The sequence below is a fragment of the Rhinatrema bivittatum genome, chromosome 1 (assembly GCF_901001135.1).
Source record: "Rhinatrema bivittatum chromosome 1, aRhiBiv1.1, whole genome shotgun sequence".
NCBI classification, from domain to species: Eukaryota; Metazoa; Chordata; class Amphibia; order Gymnophiona; family Rhinatrematidae; genus Rhinatrema; species Rhinatrema bivittatum.
Genome location: NC_042615.1, coordinates 116,615,050 through 116,637,491, shown reverse-complemented (window position 1 = coordinate 116,637,491; position 22,442 = coordinate 116,615,050). Strand labels below are relative to the sequence as shown.

The window sequence follows — 22,442 nt, the reverse complement described above, 5'->3', positions numbered from 1 at the left end:
ATCAGAAAGAAAAACGTGGTGATGTCCTTGTACGGGTCCTTGGCGAGTTCTGTGTTCAGTTCTGGAGCCCGTATCTCAAAAAGGATACAGACAGAATGGAAGCAGTCCAGAGAAGGGTAACCAAAATGGTGTGGGGTCTGTATAGGAATACTTATGAGGAGAGACTGAAGGATCTAAATATATATATACCATGAAGGAGAGGAGGCGCAGGGGAAATATGATAAAGACCTTCCATTACTGTAAAGTTTTTTTTGTGCATAATTTTTATTGGAAAAAGGAAGAAGTACATTCTGCATATACAAGACATGAACTATGACATCACAAATACTGAAAAGGGTACGTCAAACCTTCAAGAACAAATAGGTTGCACGAACTTTGAACCTTTTCTGTTGGAAAGGAAACTGTAGAACTAGGGGGTCATGAAATGAAACTCCAGGGGGGATGATTCAGACCAACATCAGGAAATATTTCTTCACAGAGAGAGTGGTGGATGCTTGGAATACCCACCTGGAGGACTTGAAAAGAATGAAAACAATAAATGGATTCAAAAGGGCATGGGATAAACACTGAGGATCCCTAGAGGCTAGATGTTGGAAATGAAGAGAAAGGTGCATAGGGATAATCTGCATAGAGTGGCAGATACTACCTTAACAGAAGGCATGGACATAATCTGCATGGAACAGCTGTTACTATCTTTGACAGAAGGCATGGGAGTAATATGCACAGAGTGGCAGTTATTTCCCTTAAGGCATAGTGGTAACCTGTATGAGCAACTTGCTGGGCAGACTGGATGGACCATTTGGTCTTTGCTATCATTACTATGTTACTAAATATTACTTAATGGTTCAAGTAGAAAGATTGAGTGTCTCTACCAAAGAGACTGTAAGGGAATGTATGACCAAAGAACCATGCCTTAGCTTTTTTCCTGAAAGTGAGGGAACATGGCTCAAGACGTAAGGGTAAAGGTACCTTGTTCCAGATTTTTGGAGCACAACTGAAGGCAAGAAGTCTAGCTGAAGCTGGAGGAGAGGAGAGAAAAGTCATTTGGGAGGACTGGAGTTCTCTAATGGAAGTGTAGTGGAAAAGAAGTTGATAGAGATACTCAGGGACTTACAGATGAAGCAGAGGGTTTTGAATTTTATTTTGCTTTCAAATGGGAGCACATATTTCATTGTTTGTAGCTCTTCAGGATTGGAATTGGCCACCCTTGTTATACAAAATACCAGCTAACTTAACATTCATGCAGTCAGAAACAGACTAATGTTGGGATGACTATTTCCTTCCACTACATGATCAAGAATGGGCATATCCTCAATTTTATTGGTTAATGAATGGCTAGATATTGAAGCCACAGAAACCAAATATGGCCAAAAAAGGGCTATCAAAATCTATAAACTTATTTTTTTTTACATTATTTTTCCTTTAAGAAGAATCTGGGTGGCAGAGGGAACAGAGAAACAAGCAATCCCGTAGGATTGAAAGTATATGTTACTAGACTGTTCCAAATTAGTCTCTTGCAGCAAAATGTGAGAACTTTGCTGTTCAATGGCATTATAAAGATCTAACAAAAAAAAACAAAACTTCACAACACAGTAAATTTATATGGGTTATCATAAGGCTTGGGGATGACTGCACAGAGCAGCAGTTGCTAGCCTTAAGAGAATGGTGCCAGTGAAATTTATATATCTCCTCAGCTCTTGGGCTATCCTGCACAGCAGATACTACCATATGCTTGCTGGGTGGACTGGATGGCCCATTTTGGTCCTTTTATGCTGTCATTTCTATGTTTCTGCAGTAGACTGAGGTGTTGAAGGTTCTACCTCCTCCGTTAAAGTAAATGGAATTGTTTTTGCCATTTGTTGGACAAATGCAAGATATATCTTCCACCAGATATGTAGTTCTAGGAGGTTGTATAGAGGGTCTGAAAGACGAGTGGAATCTTCAAAATCAGAATGGAATGAAAGAAGTATATAATGTTTGTGGATCCTTCTTGTGAGTCACATAAGTGGGTCTTCTGAGGTTGTCTTATTGTTGGATGAAGATGAAGCCCTAGACTTAGACTGACTCAGTTTGCATCATTTGTTTGATTTGATATGGCAGAATAGTATACAATGGACCTAAGAAGCAAACAGCAGTCGTGCTGATCAGATTAATTAATCTTACCGGAGCAGTGGAGACTTCATTTGAAGACTGATTTGCTGTCTGCCATCATTAAAGCTAAGGCTAAACTAAACTCTACTTTTAAAAAATAGTAATAAAAATAACTTGTTTTTTGGAGAATCACAAAAATAAAAAACAAAAAATACTTCAAAGGAAAGCAAAACAAAGGAGAGATTGGAAGAGCAAATAATTAAATGAGCAGCTGAAGGAGAGAAAGCAAAATTGCATCCTTTTGCATAAGCGGAAGGAAAAAACGATTAAGACAACTCACGTAGCAGTAGCTGTGCGAGAACCCCCATGCATACTCAGAACAACCTTCACTAGTTTCCTGAACTTTACGCGCACTTTTCCATCTTGGTGCCATTGGAAGATATCACCCACTCGTGCTTTAGCCATAAATGGCAGCTCAGCTCATCAGGAAAGTAAAATTTAAAAAAGGCAGCAATCTGACTTACAGCCCGATCCAGTAAAGTCCGTGGGAGAGCGGACGAACGCCCGCTCTCCCGGCGCGCGCACCGGCCCCTCGCCGGTAAGAGCGATCCAGTATTTAAATGAGGCGACGCGGTGCAAACGAGGAAAAGGAGGCGCTAGGGACACTAGCGCGTCCCTAGCGCCTCCTTTTGGCCTGGAGCGGCGGCTGTCAGCGGGTTTGACAGCCGACGCTCAATTTTGCCGGCGTCGGTTCTCGAGCCCGCTGACAGCCACGGGCTCGGAAACCGAACACCGGCAAAATTGAGCGTCCGGTTTTCGGCCCGACAGCCGCGGGCCGAATTCAAAATTTATTATTTATTTATTTTTTTTTTACTTTTTTTTACTTTTGGGGACCTCCGACTTAATGTCGCTATGATATTAAGTCGGAGGGTGCACAGAAAAGCAGTTTTTACTGCTTTTCTGTGCACTTTCCTGGCGCCGGAAGGAATTTCTTAGAGTAAAATGTGCGGCTTGGCTGCACATTTTACTTACTGGATCGCTCGGGAATACCTAATAGGGCCATCAACATGCATTTGCATGTTGAGGGCGCTATTAGGTGCCGCGGGTGGGCCGCGTGTTTTCCTCCCCTTACTGAATAAGGGGTAAGGGAAAACACGCGTCCAGAGCAGGGTGACAGTGCGCTCCGACGGAGCACACTTTACTGGATCGACCTGTAAGGGAGCTAAGGGGGTGTGGTAAACTGGTTTAAAAAAAGGGGCAGTAACTTTTAGCTTAAGGTTGCAAAGGAAAGAGTGGGGAGAACCAATAGCAGAGGTATAGCATGGATTGGGGGAATGATAAAAAAAAAAAAAAGTTAGCCCAGATTGCAAGTAGTAATCTAAAGTGGCATTAGAAGCAGCACGGAGGAGACAGTGGTTTGTTTCAGGTGATTCTGCAACAAAGGGCAAACTGTGCAGCAAGGGAAAGATTATGTAGCAGTTAGCACTGCATAATGTAGGGGTGGCCAACTCTGGTTCTGGAGAGCCACAAACAAACCAGATTTTCAGGATATCCGCAATGAATACGCATTAGATAGATCTGCATGTGCACAGTGCAGGCAAATCATTGTAGATATCCTGAAAATCTGGTTTGCTTGGGGCTCTCGAGGACCAGAGTTGGCCACCCCTGGCATAGTGGGAAATCAGGAGCCTTATATAAAAGGCAAAGACCTCTTACAAGTTGTATTGCAACACAGCTGCACCTTTGGAAGACATACTAACCAAAAAGGAATTGCCTTTATGACTGAGCTTGCAGCATACCTTTGGGGCTATATGTGAGACACAAACATGCAGTCTCGGGCCCAGCTCCTGTATTTACTGCTCACTGTGTAACCCTCCACAAGTCATGTTAACTCCACAAGCTCACCTATAAGCTGGAAGCTCCTTGGGGCAAGGACACTGTAGCCATGCTAATTTTCTTGTGCAGCACTGTATATAGGTACATTGATGACACTTATCTCTCCAGTAGCATGCACCACATTATTTTCTCCCCCTACTCCCATATAAGGCATATTAACCACTTGTTTTGTGAGGACTTTTCAGCTTCATGACCATGTGATGTTATGTGAAAGTGTATCTTTATGTGCTGTCTGGCTGTTTTATTGTATGTGTTTTATGTTTGTAATCTGCCTAGAACAGAAGCTCTGGCAATAGGCAGAATACAAATTATTGTAAATAAAATAACCAGCACAAATCATCATGAGGTAAAAAACTAAATCAGTATTTTTATCCACTCATAAATCTGTAGTGGTAACACAAGAGAACAGAAAAATTCTGTCACTAGGAAGCACACAATTCCTAGGAATTCTATCTGAAAGAGTCTGCTAAATAGCTAAAGAGTTAAATGCTTACTTCCATGCAGTTCAAAAATTTCTCCAATCAGCATAAAACACGGTTCAGCAAGTGCATCCTTTTTTCCATCCATATCATCACCAGAGTCTGAAAAGTCACTGTCCTCTTCAGCCTCCTCCTGGTAACAAAACACATTTGGTCTCTCAGCCAGGACTTTCACGACAGGACACTCTACTATGCCTCACTGGGCTTTCAAATCCAGCCACTTTAGAAGAGACTACAGCGGTGCAATATCCATCCACTGAAGTTCAGTGAGACACCAGCCTGTGGCTACGGCACAGCTGAATCTGAGAACATGAATTCCTGTTTTCCTCCCTCATCTCTTCGTTTTCAGTTTTTTTTTTATTTTTCCCAGGGAACATTTCAGTCTTGATTACAACAAGAACAAAAATAGGAGGATTCAGTACAAATGGTTAACATTTTTACAGGTACCGTATTTTTCGCTTCATAAGATGCACTTTTTTCCCTGTGCATCTTATGGAGTGAATATTAAAAAAAAACAACGAACTACAACCCTCCACCCTCCTGCCGCCCCCCCCAAGACTTGCCAAAAGTCCCTGGTGGTCCAGCGGGGGTCCGGGAGTGATCTCCTGCACTCGGGCGCCGATAGCCTTTGCCCTTACTATGTCACAGGGGCTACCGGTGCCATTGGTCGGCCCCTGTCACATGGTAGGAGCAATGGACGGCCGGCGCCATCTTGTGCTCCTACCATGTGACAGGGGCTGACCACTAGCACCGGTAGCCCCTACAAATGCTACATCCTAACCTAGCTCTCCTCCTACAGCATCCTCACACCTGATAGGCCCAGAGCATACAGCATCCAATTTCACTCCACAGGAAGGGATTCTCCTGAGGCTCTTTTCCGATTCTACGGGTAGCCCTGGAGTGGAGCAGGCTCTGTGACCTTGGATCTATTTTTTTGCTTTTCTAGTCTTCCTCCATATTTGACTAGGCACCACAGCAATCTGTTATGACTGAGGGGGAAGGACAGATTGTCCTTTATGGATGAGTCTTGGGCTACCTTTAAGGGAGCCAGCCGAGATCGCAATCCTCTGGTCCAGGGGAAATAAGTCAATGCTAATGGATCACAATAGAATCCAATTTGTCCCCTAAATTGCAGATAGCTCGTCTAAGATTTCTCTCTTTTTTTTTTTAAATGAAATGTGAGAATACAGTTTTTCTATATTAAAACTTCACAATAAAGTAATTTTTTTCAATCTATAAAGTTGACATATAAAATGCTACTGCTAAGCTGAGCAAAAACTTGACTTGTCCAGATTTACTTCTAATTAGCATTTTTTTAGTAAAAACTGCACTGAAGGCAAATAATGATAGATGAAACAGACAAAAGAAACTAAATTCAACAGTGTGCAACTAACTTATCCAACAGTCACCTACAGTTTAGAGGATGTGTTCTCTACCACCCACCTCCTGGTGAGAAAAGAAATCCCCCGGAAGCCTTTCCAGAAATGAGGAGATTGAGAATGTGAACTTCTTTCCCTGCACATCAATGACCTTCAGGTGCTCTGGGGATGGACTCAGAAAAGCATAAAGTGCTTCACTCTGACACAGCCTCTCGTCAGACAGCAGCTTCTGTGGATAAGCAGAGGAAAAGGAAAATTGGTTCTTACCTGCTAATTTTCGTTCCTGTAATACCACAGATCAGTCCAGAACAGTGGGTTGTGCATTCCTACCAGCAGATGGAGTCAGAACACAGAACTTTGAGCACTGCTACTTAACGAGCATCGATCCGAGGTAATCTTTTCCCACTCTGCGTAAAAGCTTGACAATCTGCCACCGACAGCTTCTACGATGGAATGGGTGCCCCTGGGCTTCATTGGGTAGGATTTCCATGACCAGCACCCTGGCCAGAGGACTCTCTGCCTGGGCGCCGTCCTCCATGAAAGGACTGCTGATGTCCCGAGCCTGGCCTGGACCCCGAATGATGAAGACCTACCAGGGCGAAATCTGCAAGAATCCTAAAAACGAGCCCACGGGGGAAAAACCTTCCTCGAAGGTTTCCTATCCTCTGGCAATCGGTTGCCATTGGACTGCCCCAGCAATTTCACCAACCGGTCGAGATCCTCCCCGAAGAGAAGCTTGCCCTTAAAGGGGAGGTTACAAAGTTGAGACTTGGAATATAAGTCTGCTGACCAATTACGCAACCAGAGCAGTCTACGAGCTGTAACTGCAGATACCACACTACGCGTCAAGGTCCTAATCAAGTCATACAATGCATCCACAACATAGGCAACTCCTGCCTCCAAACGTGCGGCTTGCAAGGGTCCCCTGCCATCGGGACTGGGGTTTGCGGCCGCCTCTGAACCCAAAGACGGGTTCTCTGCATGAGGCTGGCGCAAATCGCTGCCCTGAGACTCAGCGCTGAGACCTTGAGTCCTGAATGTCCTTCAACGCAGCGGCCCTGGGCACAGGAATGATGGTTGTCTTAGTCACTGCAGACACTGCCGCGTCCACCTTCGGTATCTTTAGAAGATCCAAAACATCCTGTGATAGCGGCTAAAGCTTCGCCATGGTCCTTCCCACTTTTAAACTCGCATCCGGCGAGTCCCACTCCCGGGTCACTAGCTTGCGGACCTTCTTAGGTAATGGGAAGGAAGTCGGCGGACCAGAATCCCATCCAGGACTGGGTTGACACCTTCGCTGTCTTGTTCTTCCTGCGAAACTTTGATCCCCAGGATCTCCAAGATCTGGGGAATGAGATGTTGGAGCTCATCTCGCTTAAACAAGCGCACTACGCTGGGATCATTGCCTTCCAAGGTGGGAGGTCATATTGGTCCGGGTCATCCTGTATCAAATCAACCATAATCTTGGGCGAGTCCCGGATCTTGATCCGCCGTAGGGTCTGAGATATCCCCGAGTGAGGCCGGCAACCTAGCCACACCTTGAGCCCCTTGGTGAGCCCCTGCAGGGTGATGGCGGTCCGGGGACTCCGTGGGTATCCGCTTTGGTGGATGTTCCAAAGGGTCTGGCTGCACTGCTCTCTTCAGGATCTCCTGTTTCCTAGCCAGGAATGCTTGATGCAGCAGGAGCACACACTCAGGGCAAACATCCCCTGAAACAACACCCCCCACAGGAGGGTCTGGTAGCCCAGGGTCATCCTCAAATGTGGGAATTTGGTTCACTGGAGAAAGAATGGGAGGGGCCTCCTCCTCCCCCCTCGGCAGCTGCCACAAGTTACCCTTCCCCACCGAGGAGAACCGCGGCCCAGAGGACCGGAGCCTTTGCCTGCTTGCTGTGCTCCACGAGGAAGTTCCCTCCTGCCCTGAAGAACAGACAGAACACAGGGAACTAGCATTTATGGCCTGCCCTGACACCTACACACACGCAGCAGGTTCCCAATTTAGGCTGGGGTGCCATTGAGAAAAAAATTCCAGTCGAAAACCTTCATGTGACTGCAGGAGCTAAAAATAGAAAAACTCCCTGCCAGCGCGAAATTGCTGTGAGGAGAGCTGCCAGCGCAAAAATAAAGAGAGGCCTCACACGTGCGCGAAGGCCTACCCCCCTCCCGCCAACCTACCCGGAGCCCCGGGCTGTCGTAAGGACCCGCGGGGTTAAGCTCACCACTCCAGCCGGCCTGCCGACAAAATGGCACGACCCGTCCCCCAAATTAACTCCTCCTACCTTGAAAGGCTTCTTCCTTGATTTCTTTCTAAGCAGAGAGAGTTGGAGTTTGAGGAAGGAGTGAGAGGAGCCTCTTCAGTGCTCGAGGAAACAAGGAGCTCCTGGCTATCGAGACACAGGCAGGGGTATCCAACCCCCCGGACGCCCGGCTTCAACTGAGGGATGGCCCACAAAGGTGCCTAACACCTCAGGAAGCTACACAACTAACTACAAACTAGCCTATCCTAGGCAAAAAAGCTTTCCCTAACTTTTTTTTTTTTTTTTTTAATTGACTAACAGGTTTGGAACTCTAACATCTGCTGGAGTCAGAGAAATACTGAGGGGCTGCAGGTGGCACTCTCGTTAAGTAGCAGTGCTCAAAGTTATATGTTCTCTGACGCCATCTGCTGGTAGGAACGCACAACCCACTGGTCTGGACTGATCTGGGTATGTTCAGGAATGGCATTCACAGAAGGATTTCACTTCCACTATACACGGTTCATTTCACTAATGCTTAGCAAAAAGTCCCCTCTTCATGTCTAGTGGACCATCACAGTAATGATTTGTATAATACTGATACTGCAGAATAAAATCCCATGAGCTAATCAGTAGGCTGTGGTCAGTTCTGGCAATGCAGGACCACACTGCAAAAGCTCTGCTGTCTCTCATCTCTGAGCAAAGAATAAAGGTGGGTCTTCAAGAGGTACATGCAAGACAATCTTATTTTCTACTCTCCTTCTGGAAAACAGACTTTAGGACATCCAGAGAAAAAGCACAGAAATAAAATCTGGCAGCTAGCACTGCCCAGCAAGGGATCAAAGTGTGGGAGAATCCTTCAGACCACCAAAGTGAAATGACGCAGTGAGCTTGGACAACTCAGACTAAATATTGCACTGCCTCTCATGATGGCTCCAGGGTACGACATGCAGAATATATGCTTCCTTTAAAAAGATGGGAAACCATAAGAAACTGGTACAGCGTTACACACAAAAGGCAAAATGAACAAACATCTTTTCAGTCACAAAGACTTCAATTTTAAAAGCATTGCTTGCGCAAAAATGCCTTCATACATGTGTAAGTAGGCTGTGCACGAGCCACGCAGTTTTTAAAAACCACAATGTGTGTGTATATGTGTATGCCTAAAATAAGGGGCCGGAAAAGGGGTGGAGCATGGGCGTTCTGGGGCAGGGCCAATGCCACTATTTTAAAACCGGAGGCCGCAGTGCACAATGGCTTGTTATCTGCGTAACTTTATTGCTGCTCCAGTTGAGGAGCAAGCCTGCGGATCTTGCATTTTAGGGTTTACAGGATAGGGTGAGGGGTCCAGGTCAAAACTGGGGGGAAATGCAGGAAGAACCACCAGAGGGTCCTGGAAGACTTCAATATTGATTGGGCAAACTGGTGAACTAATTGGAAAAGCTAGGAATGTCTCTCACGTGAGCATGTTTTAACACCCGCTCACATATGCGTGCGAAAGCCGGCAGAGTTCTATGGAAGATATGTGAGGTAGGTTTACTCGATTAACCTCTTAAAATTAGGAGCATACTTATGTGTGATGGGCGTATTTTAAATCACACGCGTGTAAGCGCACGCATGATTTAAAATTCCTGCATATCTCCGCACGCGCGCTGATAACATATCTGGGCACACGCACGCATGTTTTAAATTTAGCCTGAAAATGAGGTAAATGTTTTAGGACATCTGGCCCAAAGTGAACTATAATAATCTGAACCCATTTTTATTTTTGAAACTAGAGACACCCACATATCATATACACAAGTTACCATAAATCCTTTATTCCTTTACCTGTAAAAAGGTATTCAGCTGGTGCTTTGACTTTTCCATAAATTTGTGATCTATGGATTTAAAGGGCAGCTTACTCAGAGAAGGCAACTGAATTTTCTTTATTGATGGAAAGCACTGAGAAGACAAAAAAATCCCCTCTTAGTCCATGTATTTATATCTATAATCTGACTGGCTTCTGTTCAAAATGAAAACAAAATCCATATGTTAATTATTCAGCATTTGCTAAATTTTCCATCATCAGTTTATAAAGGACCCCTGCAAGTCCTGCCAGAAAAAGTTTACATAGTGGTAAAGGAGAAAAATGCAAGAACAGTATTGCTAATAAAAGTGTCAGTACCAAGAGATGCAATCAGAGACCAGGAATCTATGGCAAAAGGAAAGAAAGCAAATGTTGTTTACCTGTAACAGGTGTTCACAGGACAGCAGGATGTTGGTCCTCACATATGGGTGACATCATCAGGATGGAGTCCAATCACTGAACACTTTTGTCAAAGTTTCTAGAACTTTGACTGGCACCTACTGGGCATGCCCACGATGGCACTAACCCTGCAACCAGCAGGGGTCCCCCTTCAGTCTTGTTTAAAAGCTATAGAGTAAGTGCCAAAAAATAAAATAAGAAAAACGTAACGAACCCAACACCGCGGGGTGGCGGGCGGGTTTCATGAGGACTAACATCCTGCTGTCCTGTGAGAACATATGTTACAGGTAAGCAACATTTGCTTTCTCCCAGGACAAGCAGGATGGTAGTCCTCAGATATGGGTGAGTACCGAGCTGAGGGATGTCCAAGAAATGCACCAAATGAACCCAAAAGACATGCCAATAGGCAGAACACTGGGGTGGAAATTGGAAGAGGACATCCTGAACCCTAACGTGGAAGGGTGTTGGTACCTCAAGTTGTGAAAAGGTTGCGCAAGACAGACTGGCCAAAGATGGAATCTTGTCTGCCAGCCTTAAGACAATAGTGGGCTGTAAAGGTATGGAAAGAAATCCAGGTAGCAGCCCTACAAATATCAGGAAGGGGCACCGAGCATAGGTGTGCTACTGAAGTTGCCATGGCCTTGACAGAGTGTGCTTTAATACTGTCTTGACGTGGAATGCCTGCTTGTTGATAACAAAAGGATATGCAGTCCGCTAACCAGGAGGAAAGAGTCTGCTTACCCACAGGTTGACCCATTCGATTGGGATGGAAAGAAAAACAGTTGGGTGGATTTCCTGTGGGTAGCTGTACGGTCTAGATAAAATGCTAGAGCCCGTTTACAGTCAAGGGTATGCAGAGCCTGTTCTCCTGGATTGGAATGAGGCCTGGGAAAGAAGGTGGGTAGTATAATGGATTGATTAATGTGAAACTCCGATACTACCTTAGGCAAAAACTTAGGGTGAATGCAGAGAACTACCCGGTCGTGCAGAAGTTTAGTGTAAGGTGGGTAGATAACTAGGGCCTGTAACTCACTAACTCTGCGGGCGGATCTAATTGCAAAAGAAAAATCACTTTCCGTGTGAGATAGCGAAGCTCACAGGAGTGGAGAGGCTCGAATGTTGGTTTCATGAGCCGACCCAAAACCAGGTTGAGGTTCCAAGAAAGGGCCGGAGGGCACAGTGGAGGTTTGTGGTGGAGCAAGCCCTTCAGAAAAATGTGTGACAAGGGGTTGCACTGAAATGGGAACACCCGCAACACCTTTATGGAAGGCAGCTACCGCACTGACATGCATCCTAATGGAAGACGTTTTTAGACCTGATTCTGACAAGTGCCAGAGATAGTCTAGTAACTTCGTAGTGGAACAAGAAAATGGATCAAGGGACAGAAAAGAACACCATGATTTAAACCTGTTCCATTTGTAAAAATACGATTTTCTCGTGGAAGGCTTTCGTGAAGCAATCAAGACATGGGAAACCGGCTCTGAAAGGTTGAGTGGTTGAAGAATTAGCCTTTCAACATCCAGGCAGTCAGGGACAAGGCCTGAAGATTACCCATCCGGGTGAGGGTTGCCTCGGTGACCCAGACTCAGAAAGGGTCGATGCCTTTTCTGGACGGGGTTTCTTCGGCGGCGGCTCGGACAATGGAGAGGTAGATGATTTGCCTTCGTCGATGGTCCGAGGCTTACGGTGTCGATGCCGATGTTTCTCTCGATGATCCCCTCGGTCCTGAGGGGGAACAGAGGTAGTCGATGGCCGGGAAGTCTTCGACGCTGGACGGACACCGGCCGGTGCCCGATACTGGCACGACGTGAATGGTGCTGGTTAGGACGAAGTCGAAGCTATGGACGGAGTCGGAGCTGGAGACCGAAAGAGAAGTTCCATCTTCTCCATTCTGGCTTTGCGACCTTTTGGTGTCATTAAGGTACATTTGGTGCAAGTCAGGACATCATGCTCACACCCTAGGCACATTACACAGACTTTATGGGGGTCTGTGATGGACATTGTGCAAGCGCAGTCAGGGCACCAACAGAACCCCGATGCCATGGCCATCCAAAAACTTGAGCCGCAGTGCGTTCGATGGCCAGCAGGCCACGAGACTAAAACTCGACGGTACTCGACCAGAACCGGGAAAAAAAGTACCAGATCACCGCGGACGTAGAATGTCTAACAGGGGAACCCCTGTGGGGTATTAACTAACAAGTAATTCCATGAGGAAAATTCCTGTTAGGAATCTCTTTAGAGCTCCTTAACCCGCGTGGCTACTGCTGCGCAGAAAAAAAGAAGACTGAAGGGGGACCCCTGCTGGTTGCAGGGTTAGTGCCATCCTGGGCATGCCCAGTAGGTGACAGTCAAAGGTCTAGAAACTTTGACAAAAGTGTTCTGAGATTGGGCTCCATCCTGTGATGTCACCCATATGTGAGGACTACCATCCTGCTTGTCCTGTGAGAAATAGTCTTGTTGCCTGATGAGTGAACTTTCAAGGTCACCTTGAAATATACAGGTATAACTCTCACCTATATCTACATATTTTACATTTGATGAGCCCCAGAAGAAAGCTCTTTTTAGCATAATGTAAATTTCTTTTTTTTGGACCTGGCAGCAATGTCTTCTTGCTTTCAGCTCAATCAGAACAAAGGCTGGCATCTGGCACCATAAAACCATCATTCACAATTACCCAGCAACTTTTCCTCTAAGTTGTAAACCTCTCAACATATGTAGTCTAGTCTCATTACAATGACAGTCCTTGGCTGGGGGCCATGTATCAGAACTGAGGGAAACCTGCAATCATGGATGGGCCTTGAAGCCAGCCACTAGGTTATCACCTTTATGTAATGCCTACGACACCCTCTTCCCAGTGGCTGAGAGCGCTGCCTCCACAGCAGCTTCAACCAACCCGGGGAGCAGATGCCCCAACCTGGGGATCAAATTGGGAATCTTCTATATGGCAGAGCACAGCAGTGCCACTGAGCCATCGAACCAGCCACAATGCAAATATTAAGAGCAGCACTGGTAGCAAATTTTAGAGACTGAAACCATACCCAAATACCCTGGGTGCCAGTATGTGCAAAACAAACCCGTTTTCCCCACAGAAAGTTTACATATTTGGTGAGACTTGAATGTTGCTAGCAAGAAGAATCAGAAAGTACTTTTTAAAAAATCTTCCCTGTAACCTTTTTTCCCAGTGAAATTCTTGAAGAGTATCATCATTATCTGTAGCACAGCTCTGTTTACCCTTCTTTACTGAATTTTAGAGCATTTTGTACTTTTGCAAAGTGTCTGTTAATATTTCCTTTATGGCATCTCAAAAATACATCTGGGGGATATAAGGCCTAGGCATATCCAACTAGCACTGGGGGGGGGGGGGGGGGGGAGAACATTTCTAGCCTGCAAATAAAACATGAATACCATACCATTGTGGTGCACACAGCAAAGGCGAAATGCTATTGTTTACAATCTTCTTGGAGGAGGAGAGGAAACAAAGGATAGACAAAATTGGCGAGCAGGAAGTTAACAGCTGCTGACTACCAAATGTACCTCCTAAAATGTTTGTGTCCCTTTAAACATGGGCAGACAGCAGCACCTTTACTGATTTTCACTAATGGCTAAGAGCTCTCATCACTAGGGTCCTCAATGAATACGTAAACATACAAAGACTACATGCACTTAAACCTCCTTTCTGGAAAAATAAAATCTATTTAATCATTGGTTACACTTTTGGAACAATGTCTAATTTCATCCTTTTCTAACCACATGATGTGCACAATCGCAGACATCACTGAGAGGATGGATGGATGCCTTCCTCTGAGGCTATCAATATGGTTATCGAACCAGAGAAATCAATGGTTCTTTGATATACAAGTCCCATTTTAATTCAGCTCAGTGGAGCTGGAAAACTATTTCATTAAATTCAATGAATATGATGCACTAAATTCAATAAAGAACCTTGTGAGCTGAGGAGATTGGGCATCTGAATGTCAGTTGAGATTTAATGTGAAAAAGTGCTAAGTGATGCACACAGTGAACAACAAGGTTTGGATAAGTTCTTGGAGGAGAAGTCTATTAACTGCTAATTAATCAAGTTGACTTAGGGAATAGCCACTGCTATGAATTGCATCAGTAGCATGGGATCTTCTTAGTGTTTGGGTAACTGCCAGGTTCTTGTGGCCTCGTTTGGCCTCTGTTGGAAACAGGATGCTGGGCATGATGGACCCTTGGTCTGACCCAGCATGGCAATTTCTTATCTTCAATCTCAACTACAAGTGCACAACAGTGCGTTCTGAATTCAGGAGTTACCACCTAGAAAAATGATATAAAGTGTGTGTGCGTGTATGTATATATATACACCGTGTTTCTCCCATAGTAAGACAGGTTCTTATATTCTTTTTTTGGTCTGAAAAACCGGTTAGGGTTTATTTTCAGGGGATGTCATTTTTTTTCCATGATTGGTGAATGAGGACAAGGCTAAGCCCGCCTCCTCTTTCATTTACCAATCAGATTCAATTTTCGGCCGAACCTTTTGATTTGGCCTTCGTTATCGGCACGCTGCAGGAAATTTCATTTTTCCACAGTTCGGGCAGACTTTATTTTGTCTGCCCGCCCCCCAAAACGAAGCCCAAAACCCAGGGGGGCAGACAGGGGGTTGTAAAAAAAACAAAAAAATCCCCAAACCCCCCAAAAACTTGCCAAAATTCCCTGGTGGTCCAGCGGGGGTCCCGGGAGCGATCTCCTGCTCCATCGGCTGCCAGTAATCAAAATGGCACCAATGGCCCTTTGCACTTTCCATGTGACAGGCTATCAATACTGGGTCAGACCAAGGGTCCATCAAGCCCAGTATCCTGTTTCCAACAGTGGCCAAGCCAGGTCACAAGTACCTGGCTGAATCCTAAGAGGTAGATAGATCCAAGCTGTGTAGCTCAAGAATAAGCAGTAGATTTCTACATCTCTGGGATTTCTATCTGTTTAGATGTGGCCTCAGCGTTTATTTTTGATGAACCATTTCATTCTGCTTGCTAAACCTACAGATTTAAGGATTGATGGAAAAAGTACTATCATGGTTTGAGTCCTATCTCATCTATCACCAGCAACAAGTGAGAACTGGAAGTCAGACTCTAGATGGTTCACAACTAAATCTAGAGTGCCTCAAGGGTCCATTTTGTCATCCACTATCTTATATTTTTATTCAAGCTTTGTGTTTGATACTGGATACTTATAAAGCTTAAAATGGATATTATACTGATGACATACAGTTCTATTCCTGAGTTACTGAGGACTTTCAAGTCACTAAGCAATTGATTTCTTTATTTCTAGGAGACATTAATTAGTGAATGTCTGTTATTGAAAATAGTGTTAAACTTGACTAAAATTGAGATTCTTTGGATATCAAGAAAGCCAAGACCAGACTTTGCAGAACTATTAACTCAAGGGGTTAAAATCAAATGTTCAGACCATGTTTGTAATTCAGATATCCAATTTGATTCATATCTGAGCTATATTCCTCATTGGTTTGTTTTAACATTGTTTTATACCATAACTTGTACTCTGCTTAGAATGTCCTCATTAAAAGCGGACTATAAATATTTTAAATAAAGCACAGTTATTCACGTTTTCAAATAATACTAAACAAGGGGATGTTCCATGAAACTAACCACCAGCTGATTTAAAACAAACCGTAGAAAGCACTTTTTCACTCAGTGCACAAACTGTCGAGTCTGTTGCTTGAGGTCGATTAAACAAGTATAGCGGGGTTTAAGAGAGATTTGGACAAGATCCTGGAGGAAAACTCTATAAAACATTATTAGCCTGGTAGATTAAAGAAAGCTATTGCTATCTCTGGAGTGGGTAATAGGAATTAGATCTACTTTTTGGGAAATATGCCAGGTAACTTGTAACCCATACTGACCATTGTCTGAGACTGGATGCTAGGCTTGATGGACCTTGGTTTGACCCAGCATGGCAATTCTTATGCTTTCAAATCACCAAAAACAGAAGCAACCTCCTCTCAATATTGACATTTAAAGAAACAAAACACCAAATGAGAGGGAAATAGAATGAAATCTCCTATTACCACACTATATTAAAGCCAAGAGACAATATCATAGGCATATGCTCAAAGATTATAATCTACAGTTTCTTGCCCACAATGGGGCTCAGGCAGTCGTCAGCCTTGTGAGCAGGTCTCTTGTAATCATTTATTTATTAGCTTTTATATATCGACATTCGTGGGTACATCATGCCGATTTACAATATAACTGAAGGAGGAAATTACAAAAAACCAGGGTGGGGGAGAGGGAGCAGACAGGAAGAGAGAAGGGGTGAGAGAAGAGGGAAAAACAGGAAGAGGAGAAAAGGAAAAGTACCTGATGGAAAACAGAAGAACATAAGTAGCATTGCAAATTATACACTCAACAAGGGACTGTGTATAAACTTATACACTGTGGATAACCTTATATAAATTATACACGCCAAAAAGAATTATATACAACAAAAAGTATTATATACAATAATATACATTATCTTTAACTAGTACATACAGGAAACATATATGACATTACAAATTATACATTCAGAAAGGCAACTATATATAGACTAGCAGGGTTGCTATAGGGAAACGTAAGGTTTAAAGGATAGCAGAGGGGGTAAATAAAAGGGGTATTAAAGGGTTGCTATAGGGAAAAGGTAGGGTTTAAGGATGGGAAGGGAGTATAAGGGGTATAAAAGGGGGTATATAAGGAGGTGCAGAGAAATGGGAGACAAAACAAAGTATAATTAAAGGAATAAAGGAGAAGGCTATGAGTACGTTAATGACAAGGGCTCTTTCCCTGAAGGAGTAGAGAGAGCAGGGGTGACTATGTAGGATCCGGATCAGGGTAGGCCATTTTAAAGAGCTATGTTTTAACCCCTGTTTTGAATTTCCGAATGCACGGTTCTAGTTGGAGCTCAAGTGGCATAGTGTTCCAGAGGGAGGGGCCTGTAATGGATAGGGCTCTTTCTCTGGTGGAAGTGTGGTGAGCACATTTAAGGGAAGGGGTGTAGAGGGTTCCTGAAAGTGCGGTTCTAATAGGACAATTGGAGGAGCGGAATCGAAGAGCATCCTCAAGCCAGGAGTGATTGTGGTTGTGCAGGGAGTTGTGAATAATGGTGAGGGTTTTGTATCTGATGCTGGAGGAGATGGGAAGCCAATGGAGTTCCTTAAGAATAGGGGTGATGTGGTCGGCTTTGCGTGTATTTGTAAGGATTCTTGCCATAGCATTCTGTAACATTTGCAGGGGTCTAATGGTAGAGTAGGGAAGACCCAGAAGTAAGGAATTGCAGTAATCCATTTTTGATAGCATTGTCTCTTGCACTTTCATTTCTGAGAAAAATATATTTTTTAAATTGCTCAAACACTTAAGGCATCTACTTTGTAGTTTAGACTTCCACTATTCCAACCTAATACCTATATTTAAAAAGGAATTCTTAGCCAATTCAGATGCTCATCAGCCAAGATTCTGACTGGAAAAAGAATTCCATAATTTTCACCCGACAAAGGCCATGTTTCGACTTTTACAGTCTTCTTCAGGGGAAATAATTTTATTGTACACCACTGGCAAAATATTCTCTTGTCCTAGACAGTAAATACAGTCTCTTAAAGATCAAAGCCACATCATGGCGTCTCGGCATCTAAGCTCTCTGAGATACCTTAATAAAATAGTGTTTGAGCAACTTAAAAAATATTTTTTTCTCAGAAACGAAAGTGCAAGAGACAATAAATGATTACAAGAGAACTGCTCACAAGGCTGACGACTGCCTGAGGCCCATTGTGGGTGAGAGACAGTAGATTATAATCTTTGAGTATATGCCTATGATATTGTCTCTTGGCTTTAATTCTATTTCCCTCTCATTTGGTGTTTTGTTTCTTCGAATTCTTATGCTTTTACATAAAAATGATTTAAAAAATTTGATGGAATTGAGGACTCGATTGAAACAAAGTATCAGAACTAGAAACTCTACGGGTTTTGCTTGGAAAATCAAATTCTTTAAATTGCTGGGTCTCTGGAGACATGTGGGAAATTCAGTCTATTGTAGGGCCCTGCATTTAGGCACTGGAAAGAAATAAGTGGGAATCTTATATGTCCCTACTATCCAAGATGGTAGCGTGCAAAAAAAGGAAAACAAAAAAAAAGAGACTGCCCTGGGTAGGGAGAAATCTTGCAGGTTTTCATACTCTTGGGGCTGGGAGCTGGGATGTATCCTTAGAAGTAGGGATAGAATAACTGGGTAGACTGGATGGGCTGAATAGTCTTTCTGCCATTATTTACCATGTTACCATGTCTCCGGATGCTGCCCCATAGGCCAGGAGGCAGCAGAACTATTTGTTCATGCAGCTGAAAGGCAGCACAGTCATTGGCTGCATGGACCAGGACTTGCCAAAGGCAGCGGCCTACATGGGCTGGAGGAAGGAAGAAGCAGCCCAGGCTGGAGGACTGAGGAAACTGCTATGAGAGTGGTTGAATTGGACCTGGACCTTCGCCTCAGTGAAGTGGGGGTGGAGGGCAAAGGATGAGTGCTAAAGTTAGGCTTGGAGAAGGGGAAAGGGGCCAGGTTGTGGGCAGGGAACTGGAAGCCCTAAACAGAGAAGAGTGACAGGAAATTTCTTGGAAGAGGGTGGGGGGAAGAGAGAAAGGAGGGGAAGAGCATGCTTGTGCATGCATGCACATACATATGCAAAAAACTCCATGCTGGGGCAGGAGGGTAGAGAAAGTTCACATGCAGCCCCTCCTCCTTCTTTTCATCCACACTAATCTCACGGTGACTAGAACTCAAAAACTTTCAGGCATGAAATTATAGCAAGATGACCAAGTCCTACTACCCAGGTCTCTTAATCACTGCTATACCCGTTATTGAAGAAGTTATCCCCATACCGGAGCTGCCCCAGATCAGAGTGACCGGTAGCTGAAGGGAGGCACATCAAACATAGAAAAGCACAATGAAATGACTTTGCTATCCAAGAAACAGCAGTGGTTGTGTTCCTTCACTAAGAGCATTAATCTTCCTGCTTCCTTACATGGAAATTTTGTGAAACAATACTTGGGCCCCATTTTCGTCATAAGACCTGAGAGCTGAAATCATGTTGCCAGGTTACTGGTTACTATGGTAACAGTATTCTTTTGCATTTATAAGACGGAAGTTCAACTGAACTCCAACAAAGTGCATTAACTTAAAACACTTGTCTTCTGAATATCAGACAGTACAAGTACTTTCATTTATATTTAGTAACAAACAGGGAGGGGGGAGAATCAAAATGAAGCAATACCTCACACAGCTTCCTGTGTAGGCTCTGGAATTCGCTGAGCTTCCTGTAAACTGTCCAGTGCTGGCATTCAGTTGCAGCAGCATGTTGCAAATTCACCACAACGGAATACGAGGGCATATGCACCCCACTCTCTTCTACAACCTTAAACAAATCAAACAAAAAAACAAACAAACCCCACCTTCATCAGCAACCTAAGTAGATAACACAATTTATTTTAAACATGTTATTCTTCAGTTTTCTTACCTCAGTGTGAGTTATATTAATAAGAAAATAAAGGCATTACTTTTTTTCATCAACTTACATACAACTACTACCATAATCTATCTGACATGCTATTCCACCAGAAGAGTTCAAAATGAGTTACAATTTGTTACATTTAAATCCCAGACTCTGGAGCTGGATGCAAGGACTCCCACTGTGGCAGTGAGAACTCCAGTTGGCTGGATTGCCCTGTGCAGGTAAAGTGGTGTTATTGCCTGGTCCAGAGAAGTACCAATGTCCGGGGCTGAGCAAACACTGAAGTGGCTCGGGTAAGTATGCGCACAAATGTGATAGCCTGCAACCAAAAACGCTGCCTCAAACAGCTAGGCATTTAATAGCTTTCTGAAGGAAAGGAGGCCAGGGGCCAGCCTGATATGATAAGGGTAAGGAGGCCTGAAAGGGTTGGGGCAGCACCGGTGAAGGTTCTGTGCCTAGTGCTGACAAGTCACATGGTTCTCAGGGGTAGGTCACATGTGGGCTTGCAACAGAGGCCTTGGCAGGTGATGGCATTGCTAAGGTAGCACAGAGTCTTTTAAGGGATTTATAGGTCAGGGTTTTTAACTTGGTGCTGTACTGTTGGTAACTTTTCAAGAGGGCTTGTTGTCAAATTTACATAGCCTCAATATCAGATGGGCAGCAGCATATTCTGAATAAGCTGTAGGTGACAGTTTAAGGATGGTGGGGTGCCCTACATATAGGGCATTACAGTAATCTCGTGAGAGATGACTGAAGCAGTTATGAAAGCAGTATTATCCAACACTGGTCAGAGCTGGCAGAAGTAAAAGAAAGCTGTTTTAATTATAGCATTGACCTGGGATTTGGTTATGAGTTTAGGATGAAGCAAAGACTCCAAACTTGCGAGTGGAGAAAAGAGTTGTTCCTCAGAAGGTCACAAAACAGCCATGTTTGGTTTGCATGGAAGACAGTACCAGATCTTGCTATATCTTGAATACAAATGCCCTGCCCCTAAAGATGCCAGGCTGCTCTGAACCTATAAAGCACTCCTATTCTTGTTAGCCCTGGAACTTTCTCCCAACAGAGACCAAGCTAGCCCATAACATATTGACACGAGCTATATATTAAAGTCCCGATTCTTCTGCCAAACTCTTCACTCTTAGCTACTAGTACAGGCATGGTCAACTCCAGTTCTCCAGAGCCACAAACAGGTCTGGTTTTCAGGATATCTACAATAAATATGCATGAAATGGCAGTGCATGCATTGCTTCCACCTTATGCAAATACAGTTGTGATCATAAGTTTACATACCCCTGACAGAATTTGTAAGATGTTTAGCATTTTAAGAAAACATGAGTGATCAGAGAAAACACATCTCATTTTTAATGTTTCAAATTAAACTATTATGCATCACAGAATAGCATAATCATTAAACAAACCAAAGCAATAAGGGAAATAATAAAGTGGTCCTGTTCAAAGGTTTGCAAACCCTTGAATGTTTGAGCTGATAATATACACTAAAGTTGACACACACAGGTTGAGATGGCAATGAAGGGTAAGTATCCACACCTGTACCTTTGTTTGATTGTAATTGGTGTCTGTATATAAATAGTCAATGAGTTTCTTAGCTCTTGAGAAGCCCTTGTGCATTTCATCTAGGGCTGCACTGACTTTGGTGGTTACTGAAGCATGGGGAAAGGAAAAGAATTGTCAAAGGATCTGTGAGCAAAAGTAGTTCAACTTTCTAAATCAGGAAAAGGATATAAAAAGATATCCAAAGATTTGAAAATGCCAATCAGTACTGTTCAAACGCCTATCAAGAAGTGGAAATTATGGGTTCTGTTAATACCAAGCCAGGTAGACCAAGAAACATTTCAGACAGCTACAAGGAAAATTTGTCAGGATGCAAAGAAAAACCCACAAACAACTTCTACTGAAATACAGGCTTCTCTGAAATAAAGTGGTGTGGGTGTTTCAGTTTGCACAATAAGGAAAATACTTGAACAAAAAATGGGCTGCATGGTAGAGTTGCCAGTAAAAAAAAGTCATTGCTGCCCCAACACTACAAAGCAGCCTGCTTACAATATACCAAACAGCACCTAAAGTAGTCTCAAAACTTCTTGAACAAAATAATTTGGAGTGATGAGACAAAATCTGAACTTTCTCTTCATAGGATTTATGGCTGTGACTAGGCTCCACACTATCCCTACTGTGGAGCATGGAGGTAGATCTCTGCTGTTTTGGGGGTGTGTGAGCTTCAGCGGCAAAGGAAATTTAGTCAAAATTGATGGCAGGATGAATGCAGCATCTTATCAGATGATATTGGAGGAGAATTTGCATTCATCAGCCAGGAAGCTGCACATGGACTTTCCAACTTGACAATGATATGAAACATAAGGCCAAGCCAACCCTTCAGTGGCTGCAGCAGAAGAAATTGAAGGTTCTGGAGTGGTCATCACAGTTTCCTGACCTCAACATCATTGAGCCACTTTGAGAAGCGCTCAACATGAAGTTCATGCTAGACAACCAAAGAATTTACAGGATCTGGAGGCTTTTTGCCAAAAGGAATGGGCAGCTTTACCACATGAGAAAATAAAGAGCCTCATTC

General features: G+C 43.8%; 1 protein-coding gene across 2 annotated transcripts in view; it reads right to left on the bottom strand.

Annotated features, from left to right (window-relative positions):
• SNX25 (sorting nexin 25) overlaps positions 1–22,442 on the bottom strand; it is a 421,458-nt gene that overhangs the window by 50,428 nt on the left and 348,588 nt on the right. For both annotated transcript variants that reach the window (XM_029586797.1, XM_029586849.1), the window contains exons 12-15: positions 19,619–19,759; positions 9,909–10,022; positions 5,910–6,074; positions 4,482–4,599 (exon numbers count right to left, since the gene is read on the bottom strand). In XM_029586797.1, coding sequence (XP_029442657.1) covers positions 4,482–4,599; positions 5,910–6,074; positions 9,909–10,022; positions 19,619–19,759 — 538 coding nt within the window. The remainder of the gene's footprint in view (positions 1–4,481; positions 4,600–5,909; positions 6,075–9,908; positions 10,023–19,618; positions 19,760–22,442) is intronic.